The sequence below is a fragment of the Oryzias melastigma genome, unplaced genomic scaffold, assembly GCF_002922805.2.
Source record: "Oryzias melastigma strain HK-1 unplaced genomic scaffold, ASM292280v2 sc00254, whole genome shotgun sequence".
Classification (NCBI taxonomy): Eukaryota; Metazoa; Chordata; class Actinopteri; order Beloniformes; family Adrianichthyidae; genus Oryzias; species Oryzias melastigma.
In genome coordinates, this window is record NW_023416892.1 from 370,907 (window position 1) to 389,335 (window position 18,429).

Below are 18,429 nucleotides of genomic sequence, written 5' to 3' on the forward strand. Positions count from 1 at the left end.
CACCTCCAACTTCCCGTTCTGTCCCACAGCACCAGCCTCCTCTGGAGATGAACGACCTGTTCGAGGACGTGAAGGACGGGCTGAAGCTTCTGGCTCTGCTGGAGGTTCTGTCCGGACAGCGGCTGGTGAGGACTTCACTGCTGTTGGTCTTAGCGTCTGACCTCTGACCCCAAACAAGGAGGAAACCTGAACCTCCAGTGAAATGACCCTTAGGAGAGGAAAAGAGAGGATTGAACCCTTTAGTGCGGCAGCTGCAGTCTTCACATTCTGTGGACGACCGTCACTCAAGAGTTTAAAGATTCAATGCAAATCAGCTGATTTGGAAGTGAAGAAAAGCAGCTTTGAATCCTAATCCTTTTATCGTCATTGTTGCACAAGGAGCTTGTGATACAACAAAAATCAGATGCTCTCCAGCCGATAAAATAGACAGTAAAATATATACATGTGAGTCAAATAAAGAAGACTTTTTAACAGACAACCGAGAGAACAGACACGTGTGTCGCACAAAGTCAAACTAAAGTAAAAGGTCATTAATACAACATTATACTCTTCCATGCCTCTGAGCTGCTGAGTACTGCACTGTTTGTAAATAAGATACTCAGGTTGATGTTTGGTTGAACAGCAGAATGGGCGGGTAGGGGAGGGGATGATGGTTAAGGACGCAGAACATTGGTTCTGGAGCACATGTATGTACGACAGACGGAGCAAACACGTGAACGTCAGCCAGACCATGTAGACACAGGAGCTCATGTAGAAGAGCAGACAGTCAACCGTCTTCTGTCCTGCAGCCCTGTGAACAAGGACGCCACCTGAAGAGGATCCACTGGGTCTCCAACATCAGCACCGCTCTGAAGTTCCTGGAGGGCCGAAAGGTAAGACGCCTGAGGAGCAGCAGGTATCCCATCATGCACTGCTCTGATCACTGTTCCCATCATGGACTGCTCTGATCGCTGTCCCATCATGCACTGCTCTGATCGCTGTTCCCATCATGCACTGCTCTGATCGCTGTTCCCATCATGCACTGCTCTGACCGCCGTTCCCATCATGCACTGCTCTGACCGCCGTTCCCATCATGCACTGCTCTGACCGCCGTTCCCATCATGCACTGCTCTGACCGCTGTCCCATCATGCACTGCTCTGCAGACAACACCATGACTCTGTTGTTGAAGGTTCATAGGTCATGTCAGCATCCTGTGGGTCCTGGTCCCACCTTGCCCGCTCAACTGTCTCAGGTGTCCTTTGGGCAAGGCACTGAACCCCACGGTGGTCCCGGGGGTCAACGGTCGTCACCAGAATGTTCTTTGGTGCACGCCACCGTACAAAGTTTAAACAGAAAGAGCATTTCCTGGTCACCGCTACACAACACAAACACCACAGACAGCCTATGGGGGGGTCTGTCCTAAAGGAGCCCGACCACCATAGAGACAGCAGGAGCTGGGGGGGGGTCTAAAGTAACAAACACCTGTCAGACCAGACGGATACAGGAGACACGAGCATTTAAAATGAGTGTTTAGCTGATCAGCACCTCTGCAGAGAGCATGTGTGTCAGCCTGTGGGGGCGGAGCCAGCACAGCAGACTCTTCCTGGAAGGGGCGGTTCTCACTCTGTGACATCAGCTCATTAGAAGCCAGTCATGTGGGTGGGGTTGGGAGGGGCTGGTGCTCAGAGAGCAGGTTTATAGAGGAACAAATGCAGCGTTATGGGTAGTTTACCTTTAGCAATGAAGCAATTAATTACACTGAAAAGCTGAAAGAGTTTTTGTAAGGAATAACCCAGGGGGGGGTCAAACTCATTCTGGTCCAGGGACTACATTCATCCCGTCTGATCTCTAGTGGGGGCTCCACAAACAGAACCTGTGGTCAGCTAGCTATCGGCAGCTTTGTTCTGTTTTTGTCTAAACTGGAATCATCAACCAGCCAGTAACTGAATCTCATATTATTATGATGACGGTTTTGACAGCAACATTTGGTAATGTGGTGTCACACCTGATCCTTTCAGAACAGCTTAACGGCAGTGAGGCTAGCAGGAACCAGACTGCCTCTGGCCAGACGTTTAAGTAATGCTGTTTAAGACTTGATCTCTGGTTGTGCTTGATTTCTTTTCTTTTGCTCCCCCTAGTGGTAGAAATGCACAGTGCGTTAATTTCTTTAAAGAACCATCTGCATATCTTTTTCTCTTCACGACTGGGCCGGATTAAACCATCTGGCTGATGTGGCCCGCGGGCCGTACGTTTGACACCCCCTGGTGGGCTTTGAAGCCCAATGAGGCAAATTCCTCTGTGATTTTGGGCTATATACATAAAATTGAAAACATTGAATTGGTTCAGGCCTTTACAGAAGTTGATTGGCTGGTTTGGAGAGTGGAACTTTGTGTTTTGGTAAAAACTGTCAAATTGGTGAACCTGCATCCATCCATCGCAGACGGATGGAGGATGTTAGTCCTCGTCTTCTCTGCAGAGTTCACATTAAAAACGGTAAATTCCGTATCCTTGTTTCGCGTTTTCTACCCTCCTTCAGGGGCCCAAAGCGCTTCACAGACATATTCACACACTGGCGGCGGCTCTGCTGCCAAACTCTGCCACCAACCTTGCCCAAAGACACTTCAACACACGGGCGGGCAAGGCGGGGGTCAAACCCGCTCCCTTGCGATCACGGGTTGGCCGCCCTACCACTGCACCACAGCCGCCCCGCAGCATTTGGATGATGGAGGACGTAAGTGGAATAGAAACGTCTCGTCTCTGAACCTCCAGGTTCTGGTCTCACATTTCATGATCAAATGCAGTAAATTGAAGATGCAGAAATCCAGAAGACGATGGAATCTGCATCTCCATCTGTGGACTCTGGTCCTCCGGGTCGGTCTGAACCTGCAGTGAGGCGGACCCTTCTTGGTCTCCCTGCTCCTCAGAGCCGGAGCTGCAGGGACCGGCTGCGTTTGTCGTCGTCGTGGTTACGTAACCCTCTGTTAGACCCGTGCAGCCGCTGTCCTACTTCCATTCAGCGCCGTGACACCGCCGACCTTCTGTCACGTGATCCTGCAGCCCGGACTTCCAGGACCTGCAGTCAGTTTAGGGTCTGATCCGGATCAGGATTTTCTGGTGGTCGGAGTTAGTCCGCTGGTTTGGCTCAGACTGATCCTACAGATCAGGATGATCTTCTCAGTGAAGGACTTCTCTTCAATAATCCACTGGCTTCTGTTTCAGATCAAACTGGTGAACATTCACGCCACCGACGTCGCAGACGGACGACCGTCCATCGTTCTCGGCTTGATCTGGACCATCATCCTCTACTTCCAGGTAGAAAAGACAGCAGAGAAGGAGCTTTCATGTCGGAAACACGGAGCCGAGGATAACGAGAAGAGAATCGTTAAAATCCCACTCGGATCTTTTTGATCGTTTCCAAGGCGTTCCAGAGGAATTTTCTTTTTAAAATCTGTTGTTTTCTAGGACATAGTTCCTGCAAAGCGGCAGGAGTTTGTCATAAATTCACCTCCCCGCCCCCCTTCCCCTCCCTGTGGTGGAGCAGGGAGTCTGTGGCCCCGCCCCCAACGTATTCCCACCTCACAAACACGATCTCTTTCAAATGACGTTTCTGTCTGCTCCGGATTCTGTGATTTACTTAAAGAAATCGTTTTAATTTTCAGCTCAAGTTTATAAAGCTCCTATTTTACAGAGAAAATCCCTGTTTGTCCTAAAGAAGATTAATGTAAACAAACACTTTATACATTATTGATGAGATCAATGAGTGAAAATAGATTTCTGGTTTTCGGTGCATTTTCTACATGACTAGACGTGTTCAAATCATGGCTCCTCATGTTGTATGTAAATGTATTCTGGACTCTATGCTGCCCTCTGGTGGAGCGCGGCTGCTCGACAGATCAGCTTCTAAGAATCCAGTTTCAGCTGAAACGTTTGTAGAACCTGAGCTGCTGCTCAGAACAGGAATCAGTTTTTTTCTCCAATCCTCCGTGTCTGGGCTCCTCTTACGCTGATCTAAACCCTGTTTCTGACCCTTCTGTTTCCTGCAGATCGAGGAGCTGACCAGTAACCTGGCGGCGCTCCAGGCGCTCTCCGACAGCAGCTCGTCTGTGGACAGCCTCACCAGCTCAGAGACAGGAAGTCCTCCCATGAAGAGGAAGGTCGTGCACAAGTTTCAGGGGAACGCCAAGAAGCTCCTGCTCAGATGGGTGCAGAGCACGACGGCCAGGTACGCCTCCTTCAGGTCAGGGCGTCCGGCGGCGCCCTGCCGCGCCGCTCACGCCGCTCTGCTGGTTCCAGGCATCATGGAATCGAGGTGAGAGACTTCGGCCCCAGCTGGCGTGACGGCGTGGCCTTCCAGTCCATGGTGCACGCCATCAGGCCGGACCTGGTGGACATGGAGGAGGTGCGGCGGAGGAGCAACAGGGAGAACTTGGAGGAGGCCTTCTCACTGGCAGAGAACCAGCTGGGAATTCCTCGACTGCTGGATCCTGAAGGTCACATAATCGTCGAATGGTTTGAAAGTTCTGTTGAGGTTCTGTGGAGAGTCCGGTCTGATTCTGAAGGAGAAGAGCGCCTCCTGCAGGACTGTTCTCCTCCTGTTCTCATCTTTAAGCTCAGGCTATTGCTGTCTGCAGACGTGGACGTTGACAAACCGGACGAGAAGTCCATCATGACCTACGTGGCCCAGTTCCTGAAGCAGTACCCGAATCCGGGCCCGTCTGGACAGCAGGAGGTAGGTCCACATCTGCTCGCCGTAAAGCGTGGAGTCAGCGGCTCATTTCTCAGGAAGGTTTTAAACTTCTCAGAGACTGAGTTCCAGTCAGGCTCTCCGTCAGGAAGACCAGAAACTGGATCCACAGCAGAACCTGTCCTGGTTCCATGTGTTCTGGATCTTCTTTTCTTTCAATCTTCCGTGCACAAAGCTGCTCCTCCTGCCTTGTGTTCTCGTGCACGCTCATCTCCTCCTCTCTGTCTTTCCTGCTGCTCGATGGCGTCTCTCGTCTGCTAGTTCGGTCCTCACAATCTAGAGCTGATGCTGGAGGTGAGTCCGGAGCGGTGCCGTCTGACCCGTCTGACCCGTCTGACCCACATGAGTTCTCCTCACATGAAGTGAAGTCTGAAGCCGATGTTTGACTGACAGAGAGAAGAGAGGAAGATGCTGCGGGAGCTGAAGGTCTTCCTGGACCAGCTGGAGAAGGACGTGCTGCGGGCCCAGGGATCCGACGGAAACCTGTCCGACAAATACCAGGTGGGCGGGGTCAGGTGAGGGTCAGAACGGCTGCAGGTGGAGGAGGCTTCAGCAGAACGTCCTGCTTTGTCCTGCAGGTCTTCAAGAACTTCCACGTGCAGTTTGAGATGAAGAAGAAGCAGGCGGAGCCGCTGCTGCAGCCGAGCCAGCCGGACGGGAAACTGTCCGTGGATCAAGCTCTGGTCAAACAGGCCTGGGACCACGTGTGCGCCAGGGTACCTGATCCCTTCATACGATCATGGTGAAGGCTGATCCACGTGAACACGGGATGGGCACTGTGACTGTCGTACCTGTGGACTCATGACTCGCCCAGAACCAGAACACATAGAACAGGAACAACGTCAGAACAAAGTAAACATAATCAGGAACTCCAGAGCCAAAGACGCAGTCCCTCGGACCGGACCAGAACAATCCGCTGAAGCTGCGATGAGCAGAGCTGTTGTCATGATGCAGTTTAGTAGATCATAGACTTCAACAAACTTCCTCAGTGGAAAATGTGTAGAGGGTCAAATCAGGGTCAGCCTGAAGTGAACGAGAAAACAGACTGAAAAAATAGACGTCGGAACTGACTTTATTTTTGAGAATTTGAAAACTGAAAAGAATTTAAAATTTAAAAACAAGACATTGTAAATTTGAAAAAAAGAAAGAAAATTTGAAAAAAAAAGTAATTAAAAATAACCTGAAAATGTGAAAAATAGATACTGGAACGGAAATTTGTTTTTGAATATTTGAAAACTGGGAAAAAATAAATAAATTTGAAAAACAAAACTTGAAAAAAAAGACATTGTAACTAATTTCTTTTTTATTTGAAAACAAGGCATCTTAAATTTGGAAAAAAAAATGTAAACTTGAAAAAACAATTTTTTGGAAAATAAAACAGAACTGAAAACTGCAAAAATAGACATTGTAACTGCATTTTTATTTAATATTTGAAAACTGAAAAAAATGACAATTTGAAAACAAGACATTGTAAATTTGAAAAAAAAAAAAAATTGAAAAAAAAAGGTTTTAAAAATTTCTAAAAAAGCCGGAAAACTTGAAATAAAAATCTGGAACCCCGTACGTCACCGGCTGCACGTGTTGATAAAATGACATGTGAACCCTCACTTTCTAAAAATAACTAAGGAAATCCTTAATGTGGTCGGGGGTGGGTGGGGGGGCGGGGACTCTGCTTTAACCCTGGTCAGTGCCCCGCCCCCTAGAGTCTTATACCGGACTGTGATTGGCTGGATCGTCAGCACAGCACTTACTAAACATCGCACCAACTTGAAACTTTCACATTAAAGCAGGGGCCGTAAAATATCGTATTGGGGGCCACAACTGGCCCACGGGCCGACTGTTTGAGACCCCTGATTAACGGTGTAAGAACTGTTAGCACTAAACCTGATCATTCCAGTTCACAAACCTCACTCTGCTCCCTGCAGCTGCTGGACTGGCACATCCATCTGGACCAGTCTTTGCCGGGCCCGCTGGGTGCCATCGGGGCCTGGCTCCACAGGGCAGAGATGGCTCTGAGGGAGGACTTCCCGCTCCACCAGGCTCCCGAGGAGACGGCCAACATTCTGCACCGGAAGCTGCAGCAGCACCAGGTGAGCTCTCGGCCGCAGCTTCCTGTTCTCTGGAGAGTCAGAGTCTCACCAGAACCGTTTTGGGTTCCAGGACGTGTTGAAGAACCTGGAGGTGCACAGAAGGACCTTCCAGCAGATCCACAGGGACAGGTCCGTCAACGGGGTTCCGGTTCCTGCCGAGCAGCTCCAGGACATGGCGGAACGGTACGACCCCCCCCAGTTCACCTGCACGTACTGCAGAAACGCTGACCGCCGTTTCACCTCCCAGGTTCAACTTCCTGTCTGCACATTCTCACTCTCACCTGATACAACTGGAATTCTGGGAGATGAAGTACCGGCTGACGGCGTTCCTGCTGCTGGCCGAGTCCAAGCTGAAGTCTTGGATCATAAAGTACGGCCGGCGAGAATCTGTGGAGCTCCTGCTGCGCAGCTACCTGGTGGGTCGAGCCTCCACTGTGGGGGGGTCTGACTGTGGGGGGGTCTGACTGCGGGGGGGTCTGACTGTAGGGGGGTCTGATGGTCTCCTGCTGCTTGCAGACTTTCACTGAAGGCCAGCGGTTCTTCGAGCAGTATGAGGTCATCTTCACGGCGTTACAGCAGGCCGCCGACGTTTACGTGAAGTCTGAGCGCTCAGGTCAGTGTGACACTTCCGAACACCCTCATGGTTCCGGCTCTGATCCATTCTGATCCGGCTCTGGTCCGGCTCTGATCCGGCTCTGATCCAGTTCTGGTCCGGCTCTGGTCCGGCTCTGGTTCGGCTCTGATCCAGCTCTGATCCGTTCTGATCCGGCTCTGATCCGGCTCAGATCTGACTCTGATCCGGTTCTGATCCGGCTCTGGTCCGGCGATGATCTTTCTCTGGTTCTGGTCCGGCTCTGATCCGTTCTGATCCGGCACGTGTCCGGCTCTGATCTGGCTCTGATCCGTTCTGATCCGGCTCTGGTTCTGATCCGGCTCTGGTCCGGCTCTGGTCCGGCGATGATCTGGCTCTGGTTCTGGTCCGGCTCTGATCCGTTCTGATCCGGCTCGTGTCCGGCTCTAATCTGGCTCTGATCCGTTCGGATCCAGCTCTGGCTCTGATCCGGCTCTGGTTCTGGTCTGGCTCTGATCCGTTCTGATCCGGCTCTGGTTCTGATCCGACTCTGGTCCGGCTCTGGTCTGGCTCTGATCGGTTCTGATCCAGCTCTGGTTCTGATCCGACTCTGTCCTCCACCGCCGTTGCAGTAGACGAAGCCGAGGGAGTCAGCAAGTTCCTGGCGGACGCGGCGGTCCAGTGGAGGAACCTGGCGCTGGAGGTGCGCAGCGTGCGCAGCATGCTGGAGGAGGTGATCTGTAACTGGGAGAAGTACAGCGGCACGGTGGCGGCGCTGCAGGCCTACCTGGAGGACGCCGAGCAGGTCCTGGGCCAGTCCGAGAGCATCAAGCGGGTAACCTTCACTGTGACCTTCCGCTGAGGAGGCGGGGCCACCGCCACCCTGACTGAACGTGTCTGATCTGTGCACGGAGCAGGACTTCTTCAGGAACCTCTCCCACTGGATCCAGCAGCACACGGACATGAACGACGCCGGGAACTTCCTCATCGAGACGTGTGACGAGACGGTGTCCCGAGACCTGAAGCAGCAGCTGCTGCTGCTGAACGGCCGATGGCGGGAGCTGTTCATCAAAGTCAAACACGTGAGGACGCCGCCGCCGCCCCTGCCGCCGCTCCTCAGACCGCTAACCTTCTCCCGCTTTGCAGTACGCCCGAGCGGACGAGGTGGACAAGCTCCGGCAGGACTACCAGGACGGCATGAACACCCTGAAGATGTTCCTGGACGCCACCGGCGTGAAGATGAGCGCCGCCGTGCAGGTGTCCTTCCTGAACGTGCGTGCGTTCGTGCAGGACGTGGAGGTAGGAGGAGCTCCTCTCAGGCTCCGGCTGCGGGGTCGCATCACGCCGCATCTCCAAACTCTCTGCAGGAAATCAAGCAGAAAGTCCCGGCCATGGAGGCGGCGTGCCGGGCGGCGGGCCGCACGGCGCAGCTGCTGAGCAAAGACGCGCCGCAGGAGGAGCTCCTGCAGATGACGGCGGTGATGGCCTCCATCAAGGAGCAGCTCAGCAAGGTCAGCGCCCTGTGGGGGTGGCGGGGGGTCAGGGGGAATTCCATCCACAAACTGGCTGTGGTGCAGCGGTTCAAGCCTTCAGTGTGGGCGGGTCCTCTAATGTGTGCTGCCGTCCTCAGATCAGGGAGGGGTGTCCGCCGCTGCTCAGGGAGGCCCAGGCGCTGCTGCCCCCCCTGGAGGAGATGGAGAAGAACATCAGCGGCTTCTACCAGGCGCTGGAGAAGGCCGGCGCCATCACCGGCTCCAGCCAGCCGGGGGGGGGCTCCGACTTCAGGCAGAAGTGTCAGGTGGTGCAGGGCGGCGGGAGCGCGGCTCCTCCCACCGAGAAAGCTCTGACGGCGTCTCCTTCCTCCTGCAGGAGCTGGCGACCTTCACCCACAGCTGCAGGAAGTGCCTGACGGTGATCGAGCGGAACCACCAGAGCGTCCAGAGGAGCGTGAGCGGCAGCGCGGCGCTGCACCACCTGGACCTGGCTCTGCTGCAGCGGCGAGTGGCAGAGCTGCAGACTGCCTCGCAGGTGAACGTCCTCACTCCGCTCTGCTCCAACCGCCGACGCCAGCCGCCACAACTCCGTGTCTGTGTTCAGAACATGATCAGGGAGTCCACGGAGTGGAGGAGGCACGAGGAGGCCAACAGCGACCTCCTCGGGAGGTTTGAGGAGTCCCGAGTGGAGCTGGAGAAGGTCCTGAAGTCGGCCCACAGCTGCATGACGGAGCGAGGCGAGCCGGAGGATCTGCTGAGGAAGCACACGGTCAGAGGCTGCGGTTCACGTCTGTTTCAGACATTTACATCAATGAGGGTTTTACTGAAAATCATCTCAGCTCGGAACCCGTTTGTGTGAAGGACAGAGAAAGTTTGGTCTCAACCTCCTCAGACCAGGCGTGCACTCTGACAGGTGGAGGTCTTTGTGGTTCCTGCAGGACTTCTTCGAGCAGCTGGATCAGCGAGTTCTGAACTCGTTCCTGAAGGCGTGCGACGAGCTGACGGACATCCTGCCCGAACAGGAGCAGCAGGCGCTGCAGGAGACCGTCAGGAAGCTGCACAAGCGCTGGAAGGTCGGCACAGAAGATGTGGCCCAAAAACCCAGGGATTCTTGGATTCATGGATTCTCATCTTCTTGGACTCTTGACTTCATGAATCCGCGCATTCCTGGATTCTTAAATTCATGAAGTTGTAAATTCTTAAATTCAGGGATTCATGAGTTTGTGGATTTATGAAATAATGGATTACCACATTCTTCAGTTCATGAATTCATGATTTCTCTGGATTCATGGATCTGCTGCTGAAAGGCCGTCTTCATCCCCAGGACATGCAGACAGACGTCCCGCTGCACCTGCTGCGCCTGCAGGTGGAGGCAGAGAGGAGCCGGCTGGAGCTCTCCCTGCAGGAGTGCCAGGCGGAGCTGACCAGGGAGAACCGCCATCTGGTTGGGGTGGGGAGCGAGCGTCTCCTGAAGGAGCACCGGGTGAGTCTTGATCCAGAGTTTCCTCAGAGGGTCCTGTGCAGCACAACTGCTCAGCTTCTGCTTTCTGCTTCCTCCAGAGCTTCTTCAGGGAGAAGGGCCCCCTGTCCCTGTGTGAGAAGAGGCTGCAGCTCATGGAGGAGCTCTGCCAGAAGCTCCCTGAGGAAGACTCCGCCCACCGCAGCCTGCAGAGCGCCAAGAAGGAGTTCGGAGAGGTCCAGACAGAGGTCCAGAGCACGCGGCTGAAGCTCCTGCAGCACCAGGACAAATGGAAGGACTACAACAAAAGGTCCAGAGAGGGGGGGTCACACATTGATTGTCAGTCAGAACAAACATTTTATCTTTTAGAAGTGCAGTGTGTTCTGATTGGCTGTTGACCTCATCAATTCAATTCAGTTTTATTTCTATAGCCCAAAATCACAAAGAGATTTGCCTCATTGGGCTTCAAAATATAAACAATAGTTAAAAACTAAACAGACTACATAAACTGGTTATCCCTGCCCTTAGACCCTCCCTCCCGGTAAGGAAAAACTCCTAAAAAAACTTGAGTCAGGAAAAAAGAAGAAACCTTAGGGATTCCCACATGAAGGAGAGATCCTATCCCAGGACGGACAGGAGATACCAGAACAGTTAAAGAAAAATTAGCTTCTACAACTACGAATCTAAGAGTTCATTCAGATAAAGCTGAGGGACGAGTGATGATGAAGTCCATAGTCATGATGAAGCAGAAGTGCAGTCCACGACCAGGAGCAGGAGGACAGACGACCCAGCAGGAATCACTCTCACTCAGAGATGCAGGATGGTGTCGGGGGCGTGGTCCACGGCCAAGAGTGGGAGCGTGGGCGATCCACCGGGGATCTGAAATCTCTCCCGCTCCCCAGAGGAGAGTGGGAAAGAAGAACAACATGTGAATGGAACTGCACCAACAAAAGCATGGAGAACTAAATACAATAAATAATAAAGAATAGAAGAGAGGAGAAGTAGATGAGAATAGAGAACAGAACCCCAGAGCTGATCTGGATAATAACCATGATAGAAAATCTAAATTTATATTTAAACACATCAATATTAATTTATTAATCTAGCCTCACAAGGACCACATGAGAGGGAATATTCTCTGATTACTAGCTAGCCTGGCAGAACGCCTGTCCAAAGAGGAATGTTTTAAGGCTAGTTTTGAAGGTAGAAACTGTACCTGCCTCTCTGACATGAGCTGGGAGCTTATTCCATAGAACAGGGGCTTGATGGCTGAAGGTTCTACCTCCAACTGGACTTTTAGAAATTCTAGGAACTACAAGCAGTCCAGCATTTTGTGAACGAAGTGTTCTGATTCGTTCTTGATCTCGTCAATCAAGCTCCTCCTTCTTCACAGAAAGCGTTAAGTTTGTCAGATCCACATAAATCAGATCAGATCTTTGCTTTAATTTTATCATCCTGGACGGATTTTCTGTGAAGATGTGAAATCTGAGAGTTCACAAAGACACACTGATGGAGGACAGGTGACAAAGGGGAGGAGCCTCAGTCTGCTGCTGTTGTCAGTGACAGGATGTGTGCAGAATGTGCGTACGTGTGTCTTTATGGTTCTGGATCAGGTAAGCTCACCTGTCCCCCTCCCCCCTCCACCTGTGCAGGTACGCTGAGCTCTCCTGCTGGCTCATCTCCAAAGAGAGTCAGCTGAGGCTCCTGAGGAACCGAGCCAGCGACCCCAAGAAGTACAGTCAGGTGAAGACCGCCATCATGGTGAGTCCTGCTGTAATCCTGTTCAATCTGGGGCGGTGTCTACGGGACTCTGACCCCCCCACCCCCATCGAGCAGGAGCTGAGGAACGAGGCGGAGCTTCAGGAGGGGAACCTGGGCTGGCTGAAGGGCCGCATGGCCGATCTGATCGAGGTGTCTGCCGACGAAGACGCCCAGCGGCAGGGGGGGGCGCTGGCCAAGCTGTCTGCAGACTTTAAGGGTCTGGTGGCGTCTCTGTCAGAGGTGGGTTCTCCTGACGCCCGGCTGGGTTTTTCTGAGGCTTCTGCTGCCGCTGCGGTCGGCCGGAGCTTCCAGATCCTCCTTGAGGTTTTTAGTTTGTCTGTATAGATACGCCCGTGCACACAGTCTGTGCACGTCGTCCCGTGCATGTCATCTGTGCACGTTGCCCTGTGCATGTCATTCTGTGCACGTCGTCCCGTGCATGTCATTCTGTGCACGTTGCCCTGTGCATGTCATTCTGTGCACGTCGTCCTGTGCATGCCGTCCCATGCACGTCGTCTCTTGCACGTCATCCGTGCACAAGACAATGTGCACCTCAGTTTGTGCTTCTCTTTGTCCTGTCCGTCATCAGGCTGAGAAGATGCTGCTGACCATGGGCGACTGCGTTCAGTTCAGGGAGGAGGTCCAGACCACGCTGGAAGACCTGGTCCAGTCCCAGAAGGAGGTGCAGGCCGAAGCCTCCCAGATCCTGGACTCCTCTGACCCGAGGGAGGCCCAGCAACTGCTGCTGGCCCACCAGGTGCTGCTGGACAGTCAGAGCCTCAGAGAAGCTGAGCGGTTCAGGACTGACTCTGTGTATTCCACAGCAACACCTAAAGCGTCTGCGGATGAAGAGACGGGACGTCCAGCAGCTGCTCTGCAGAGGCCAGCAGCTGCAGGTGGAGGAGGGGCTGGGGGGGGCGGTGCAGCAGGACCTGCAGATGTTGGAGAACAGCCTCAGCAGGATGGAGCAGAGCGCCGACTCGCAGGAGCAAAGCCTGGAGGTGAGACGTCGACACCCATGATGTTGGGGGGGGGTTCCTGGAAGTCCTCTCAAGGGATGTGGGGGGGCAGGAGGTTCCAGAGGTCCTCATAATTTGGTCCTGAGCCTCATGGGTCTCAGTTCTGAGGGTTTCTGTGCCTGCAGACTCCAGAACTGCAGAAGACTTTTTCTGTCTGCTCAGAGGAAGCAGAGGTGTACCTCCGTGCATGAGCACGTGCGCCCCTACTGCAGGTGTGACACCAGCAGCTGACTCCCTAACAGACACCTCCTGCACAGGTGACCCTTGCAGCCTGGCAGCAGCACCGCGACCAGCAGGAGGCGGTGCAGGCCTTCGTCCTCAGAGCGCGCTCCTCCGTGGACAGAGACCTGAACTTCAGCAGTCCGGAGAGTCTGGAGGTGGAGCTGGATCAGGCCAGAGTGAGTCCACCGGTCCACAGGTGGAGGGGGCGGGGCATCTGCAGCGCCGCTCACCTGTTCATGTCTTCCAGATGCTGCTGAAGCAGAGTGAAGCTGAAGCTCTGCACACAAAGACCTTACTGAAGAGAGCCGCTGAAATCCAGCTGAGCCCGCAGAACCGAACCCTGCTGGGTCAGCAGGCCCACGGCCTCAGGGAGCAGGTGGAGCAGGTGGAGGCCCGGCTGAAGCAGGAGTAAGGCCGAGTCTGTCTGTGTCTGTGTCTGTCTTCTGCCCGGAGCTGACGTCAGCTTCTCTGCTTCAGCCTGAAGCTCCTGACTGACATGAAGCTGCAGTGGGACGACTTCTCTGCAGACTTTGGAAACTTTTCCCAGTGGATCTCGGAGACGGAGCAGCAGCTGGAGGACGCCAGAGCCTCTGCCGCGCCGCTGCAGGAGCAGATGCAGACGGTCAAGGTACAGATCCACACACACGTCACAGCTCAGCGGCCCTGTGGAGGAGTGTCCGGCCTCAGACTGGGAGGTCGTGAGTCTAAATCCTGGCCGAGTAAGACCAGAGACTAAAACTGGGACCAAGTGGAATGTTTGAACAGGAAGTGGGAATGTTTGATCGGGAGGTGGAATTTTTGATTGGATCTATTTGGATTCAGTTTCTACTCTCATGTTGTCCAGGATGTCCGTCGGGGTCTTCAGGACCGAGCTGAAGTTCTGCCGCAGCTGGAGGCGGCGTCCGCTGCTCTGGCCCACTTCGTGTCATCGGGGGAGGCGGCTCGGATCAGAGCCCGCCTGACGCAGGTCGGCAGGTACTGGGAGGAGCTTGGGGAAGGCGTGCAGCAGCTGGACGGGCGGCTGCAGGAGCGCTGGAGTCAGCAGCAGAAGTTCAGCAGCAGCCTGGCGGAGCTCCAGGCCGGTCTCCAGGAGCTCCAGGCGGAGCTGGATCAGCCAATAGGAAGCTGCAGCTCCTTCTCAGAGACCGCCAGAGCGCTCCAGCGCCACACGGTGGTCACATCTGCCTTTTTTTGTCCACAGCGAGTTCTGCTCCTCTGCTCACTCCCGTGTCTTCTTCAGGACGTGAGTCAGGCTCTGCAGCAGCTGAAGGCGCCCCTGCTGGCTCTCTCAGCATCTGCGCGGCGCCTTGGAGACCACGACCCGGCCCAGCGGACGGTGACGGAGCTGAGCGCCGCTCTGGAGCAGGCGCTGCAGGAGGCAAAGGAGAAGCAGGGCCGCCTGGAGAGCCTGCTGTCGTCATGGCAACGGTACGCCATCTGACGGTCAGGAAGACGTCCGTCAGTCCAGCTCACTGAAGCTTGTGACCCGCTCAGGTTGGAGAAGCAGCTGTCCAACCTCACTTCCTGTCTGGAGAGGATGGAGTCTTCGACCAGACCTGACGGTCCTCGTCTGACGGCCGACAAGAGCAAGCTGCGCTTTGAGATCCAGTACCTGCAGGTATGGCAGTCTGCACGCCTGAGCGGGGTGAGATGTTGCTTCTTCATCATGTCTCTGTTCCTGCAGGCCCTGCAGCCGGAGCTGCAGTCGCTGCAGACGGCCCACGCAGACCTGCTGACTCTGGGGACAGACGTGTTTCCATCTGCGGCGGAGCAGACGGTCCTGCAGCTGCAGGAGGAGCTGGACGTGCTCCAGAGGAGGCTGCAGGTCCAGCAGGAGGCCCTCCCCAGAAGGTAAAGTCCTGACCGTCAGAGGGGGAGGGGCTAAAGTCATCCTGAACGCCTCTTTGTGGTGACAATCCATCAGAACTTTACTGCTGCCTCACCCACACTGTTGTCATGGAGACAGCAGTTTGGGGGGAGGGGTGTCACCTGCAGTAACCAGAACCACCCCACCACCACCACCTCTCTCTGCAGAATATCGGCTCTTCAGAACCATCTGTCCAAGCTGGAGCAGCTGGACCGAGCCCTGCTGGAGTTTGCGCAATGGAGCGAGAAGATGCTGTCTGATCTGCATGCTGCCCCCCAGATCCGCATCAGCAGCCTTCAGTCGGCCGTGGACCACGTCAAGGTTAGAACCTTCCACGCAGACAACAGAACCGGCCGCTCTCGGTCCACAAACCCCCTGTTCTCTGACAGGAGACCCAGAAGGCCTTGCTGCAGCGGTCCAGCGCCCGGCAGAGCCTGGAGCAGCAGGTCCAGCAGCTCTGCCAGCTCTGTGAGCCTGCAGATGCGCAGGTGCTGAGCAGCCAGGCAGACAGCTGCCTGCAGCCTCAGCGGGAGGCGCTGCAGATGGCTACGCTGCAGCTGGACTGCCTGCAGATGCTGGCAGGCTTCCTGCAGACGCACGGCGAGGTGGCGGGGGTCCTGCGGGGCCTCCGACAGACCGTGGAGAGCGCCGGCAGCTGGGACTGCGCTCGGGTGGTGGAGCTGCAGCAGGAGCTCGCCGCCGCTGTCCCCGACATCCAGCAGCTGGAGGCGGCGGCTGCTGGTCTGGATAGCAGTCTCTGCAAGGCGCATCTGCACCTGAGCTCCGACGACGGCTCCTGCAAGTCCAGCCGCATGCTGGCCGACTCGCTGGGCACGGACCTGGACCTGCTCCGGAACCTGCTGGGGACCAAGCAGAACCAGGCCGAGGCCCTGGGGGTTCTGTGGACCTCCTTCCGGCAGAGGAGGGACCAGCTGCTGCGGGCGGTGGAGGACATCGAGGAGCGAGCGGACCAGCAACCCCTGAAGGAGGCCAGCCTGCACGCCCTGCAGCTGCGGTAAGAACCCAGAACCCCCACCACAGCTCAGAACCCCAGCAACCCGCCATCCTTTCTCCTCCAGGCTCCGTCTCTTCAACCAGCTGGAGGACGAGCTCCAGGCCCACCAGCACGAGGAGCGCTGGCTGCAGGACAAGGCGGAGGAGCTGGCCCAGCGAGACGCAGAGCTGGCCGGGGAGGTGCGGCGGGACATCGGCCTGCTGGAGACCACCTGGGAAGCCGCCAGGAGGCTGATTGCAGAGAAGTAAGGATGGACGGAGGTCAGGGGGCCTTGCCTGACCCTCGCCGGACTCACGAGCTCCCCCTGTGTCAGGCAGGAGCAGTGCAGCCTCCTCACCCGACTGCTGAGAGAATACCAGGCCCTGAAGGCCCGCGTCTGCCACGCCATCAGCAGCACCGAGCCGCTGGCGGACCTGAGCGCGCTGCTGAGGGATGGTGAGGAGACAAAGAGGGCGCTGGCTAAGGTGAGATGGTGCAGCTGAAGTCTCTGAAGTCTCCTTCCTGAAGCTAAATGCAGAAACGTGTCTGCAGCACGAATCCATGAAGGCAGAGATGAGCAGCAGACACGGCGAGCTGGAGGAGTTCTCCTGCAGAGGGAAGCAGCTGCTGCTGGAGCTGAAGAAGATCCCCGAGTGTGACAGCCAGCACATCAGGGAGGACATGGACGCCATCCTGGACCAGTGGCTGGACGTGAGTCTGCAGTCTGACCGTCTGATGCTGCGTCCTCCTGCAGAGGTCACAGTTCAGATGATCAGAGAACAGTTTGGAATACTTTAAGTCTGGATCTCCATCCAGTTCTGGAATGGAAACATGGACCTGGGCTGCAGAAGACTTCTCTGATGTGATGAGATGTCCGTTTGTCCTGCAGACGTCTGAAAAGCTGGATCAGAACATGGAGCTGCTGGGCCGGGTCCTGGGCTTGTGGGAGGACGTCCTGAGCATCAGCGAGGACGTGGAGAGCTGGACCAACATTGCCACTGCCGAGCTGAACCAAAGCCTGAGCAACTTCACCGACAGCCGCAAGGTGTCTGCGCGGCTGGCAGAACTGCAGGTATGGCCGCTGTCAGCAGGAGCGCAGAGGGGAGGAGCTTCTCATCCCGGATGTGTGTCCTGGTTTAGGAGGAGATGAAGGAGAAGGAGCAGAAACTTGAAGCTCTGCAGATCAAAGTGTCGGAGCTGAAGAGGAGCGGCCAAAGCCAGGAGACTCCAGTTAAACTGCAGGTATCAGATCCTTCCGTCACAGAGGGGTCAGTGGTTCCGGATCTGGTTTCACAGCCTCATGTCTGACTGTCCTTTAAGAAGAAACTGAACCCAAAACTGCCCAGAGATATCTGCGTGGAGAAAAAACAGACACACGTCTGTGTGAGCACCGACGGTCTAAAGGTCTCCTGTAACCTCAGGTATTGGAGAACGACCTTCACAAGAAGGTCAGTACGGTCCGGAAGCTTCACCAGCAGTCTGCTGCAAACCTGAAGGACTTCAGCTCCCAGAGGCAGCAGCTGCAGGACTACATCTCCCAGATGTCAGCGTGGCTGCGGAGCATGGAGGAGTCTCTGGCGTCTTCTCCGGGCGGGCCGGACCCCGAGGACATCTGCAGAGTGAAGGTGCGGCCTCAGTTTCCCCGCCGGTCCTACTCAGATGTCTCCTTACGTCTGAACCTCTCCTCAGGACCTGCAGAAGGAGCTCCAGAACCAGCAGGGCAGCATCGACTCCACCAGGGAGGGGCTCAACACCCTGTGCAGGAAGTTCCCCTCCGAGGAGCTGGCGGCTCTGGGCTCGGCGCTAACGGACCTCATCAAGACCTACGAGAGCGTGAACCAGATGTGTGCCCGGACTCTGGCCTCCCTGCAGAGCGACCTGCAGCAGCACTTCCTCCGTAAGAAGCCGTCCTGATGATGGTTTTAGTCTCTCCCCTCTCCAATCCAGGAGAACCCAGAGTTGTCCTTCTTCAGAAGGAACCTCGGTCTCCTCTGGTTTGGTGACAGATGATCCTGTTTTTCCTGCATCTCCAGGTCTGGTCCAGGACTTCCACCGTTGGCTGTCGGAACAACGGGACATTGTGAAGGAATGCTCGGACCGATCCGGGGACACTCAGGCGGTGGAACGGAAGCTTCAGAAACTGAAGGCAAGTCTGCAACCGACCCCTGCAGACGCCACACACGTGCTAGTCTATGATCTGGACTACGTCCTGGACTGTGATCTGGAATG

The 18,429-nt window shown here is 55.2% G+C and overlaps 1 protein-coding gene across 4 annotated transcripts in view; it reads left to right on the forward strand.

The window, feature by feature from the left end:
* Positions 1-30: 30 nt before the first annotated feature.
* The window catches only part of syne1b (spectrin repeat containing, nuclear envelope 1b), a gene marked incomplete at its 3' end in the record, with an annotated part of 72,058 nt that continues 53,659 nt past the window's right edge, over positions 31-18,429 (forward strand). For 2 of the 4 annotated variants that reach the window (XM_024265569.1, XM_024265570.1), the window contains 44 exon segments: positions 31-125; positions 789-872; positions 3,200-3,292; positions 4,024-4,202; positions 4,274-4,470; positions 4,612-4,709; positions 4,986-5,018; positions 5,118-5,225; positions 5,303-5,440; positions 6,650-6,814; positions 6,885-6,997; positions 7,062-7,230; positions 7,331-7,427; positions 8,018-8,220; positions 8,303-8,467; positions 8,532-8,684; positions 8,753-8,896; positions 9,016-9,183; positions 9,255-9,413; positions 9,483-9,647; positions 9,817-9,951; positions 10,203-10,361; positions 10,439-10,647; positions 11,990-12,098; positions 12,174-12,338; positions 12,688-12,855; positions 12,923-13,099; positions 13,375-13,515; positions 13,587-13,747; positions 13,817-13,967; positions 14,184-14,510; positions 14,580-14,767; positions 14,834-14,957; positions 15,024-15,190; positions 15,374-15,527; positions 15,596-16,221; positions 16,286-16,465; positions 16,535-16,685; positions 16,753-16,911; positions 17,090-17,272; positions 17,341-17,442; positions 17,622-17,825; positions 17,890-18,097; positions 18,234-18,346. In XM_024265569.1, the coding sequence (XP_024121337.1) occupies positions 48-125; positions 789-872; positions 3,200-3,292; positions 4,024-4,202; positions 4,274-4,470; positions 4,612-4,709; positions 4,986-5,018; positions 5,118-5,225; positions 5,303-5,440; positions 6,650-6,814; positions 6,885-6,997; positions 7,062-7,230; positions 7,331-7,427; positions 8,018-8,220; positions 8,303-8,467; positions 8,532-8,684; positions 8,753-8,896; positions 9,016-9,183; positions 9,255-9,413; positions 9,483-9,647; positions 9,817-9,951; positions 10,203-10,361; positions 10,439-10,647; positions 11,990-12,098; positions 12,174-12,338; positions 12,688-12,855; positions 12,923-13,099; positions 13,375-13,515; positions 13,587-13,747; positions 13,817-13,967; positions 14,184-14,510; positions 14,580-14,767; positions 14,834-14,957; positions 15,024-15,190; positions 15,374-15,527; positions 15,596-16,221; positions 16,286-16,465; positions 16,535-16,685; positions 16,753-16,911; positions 17,090-17,272; positions 17,341-17,442; positions 17,622-17,825; positions 17,890-18,097; positions 18,234-18,346 (7,170 nt within the window). 4 annotated transcript variants of the gene reach the window in all.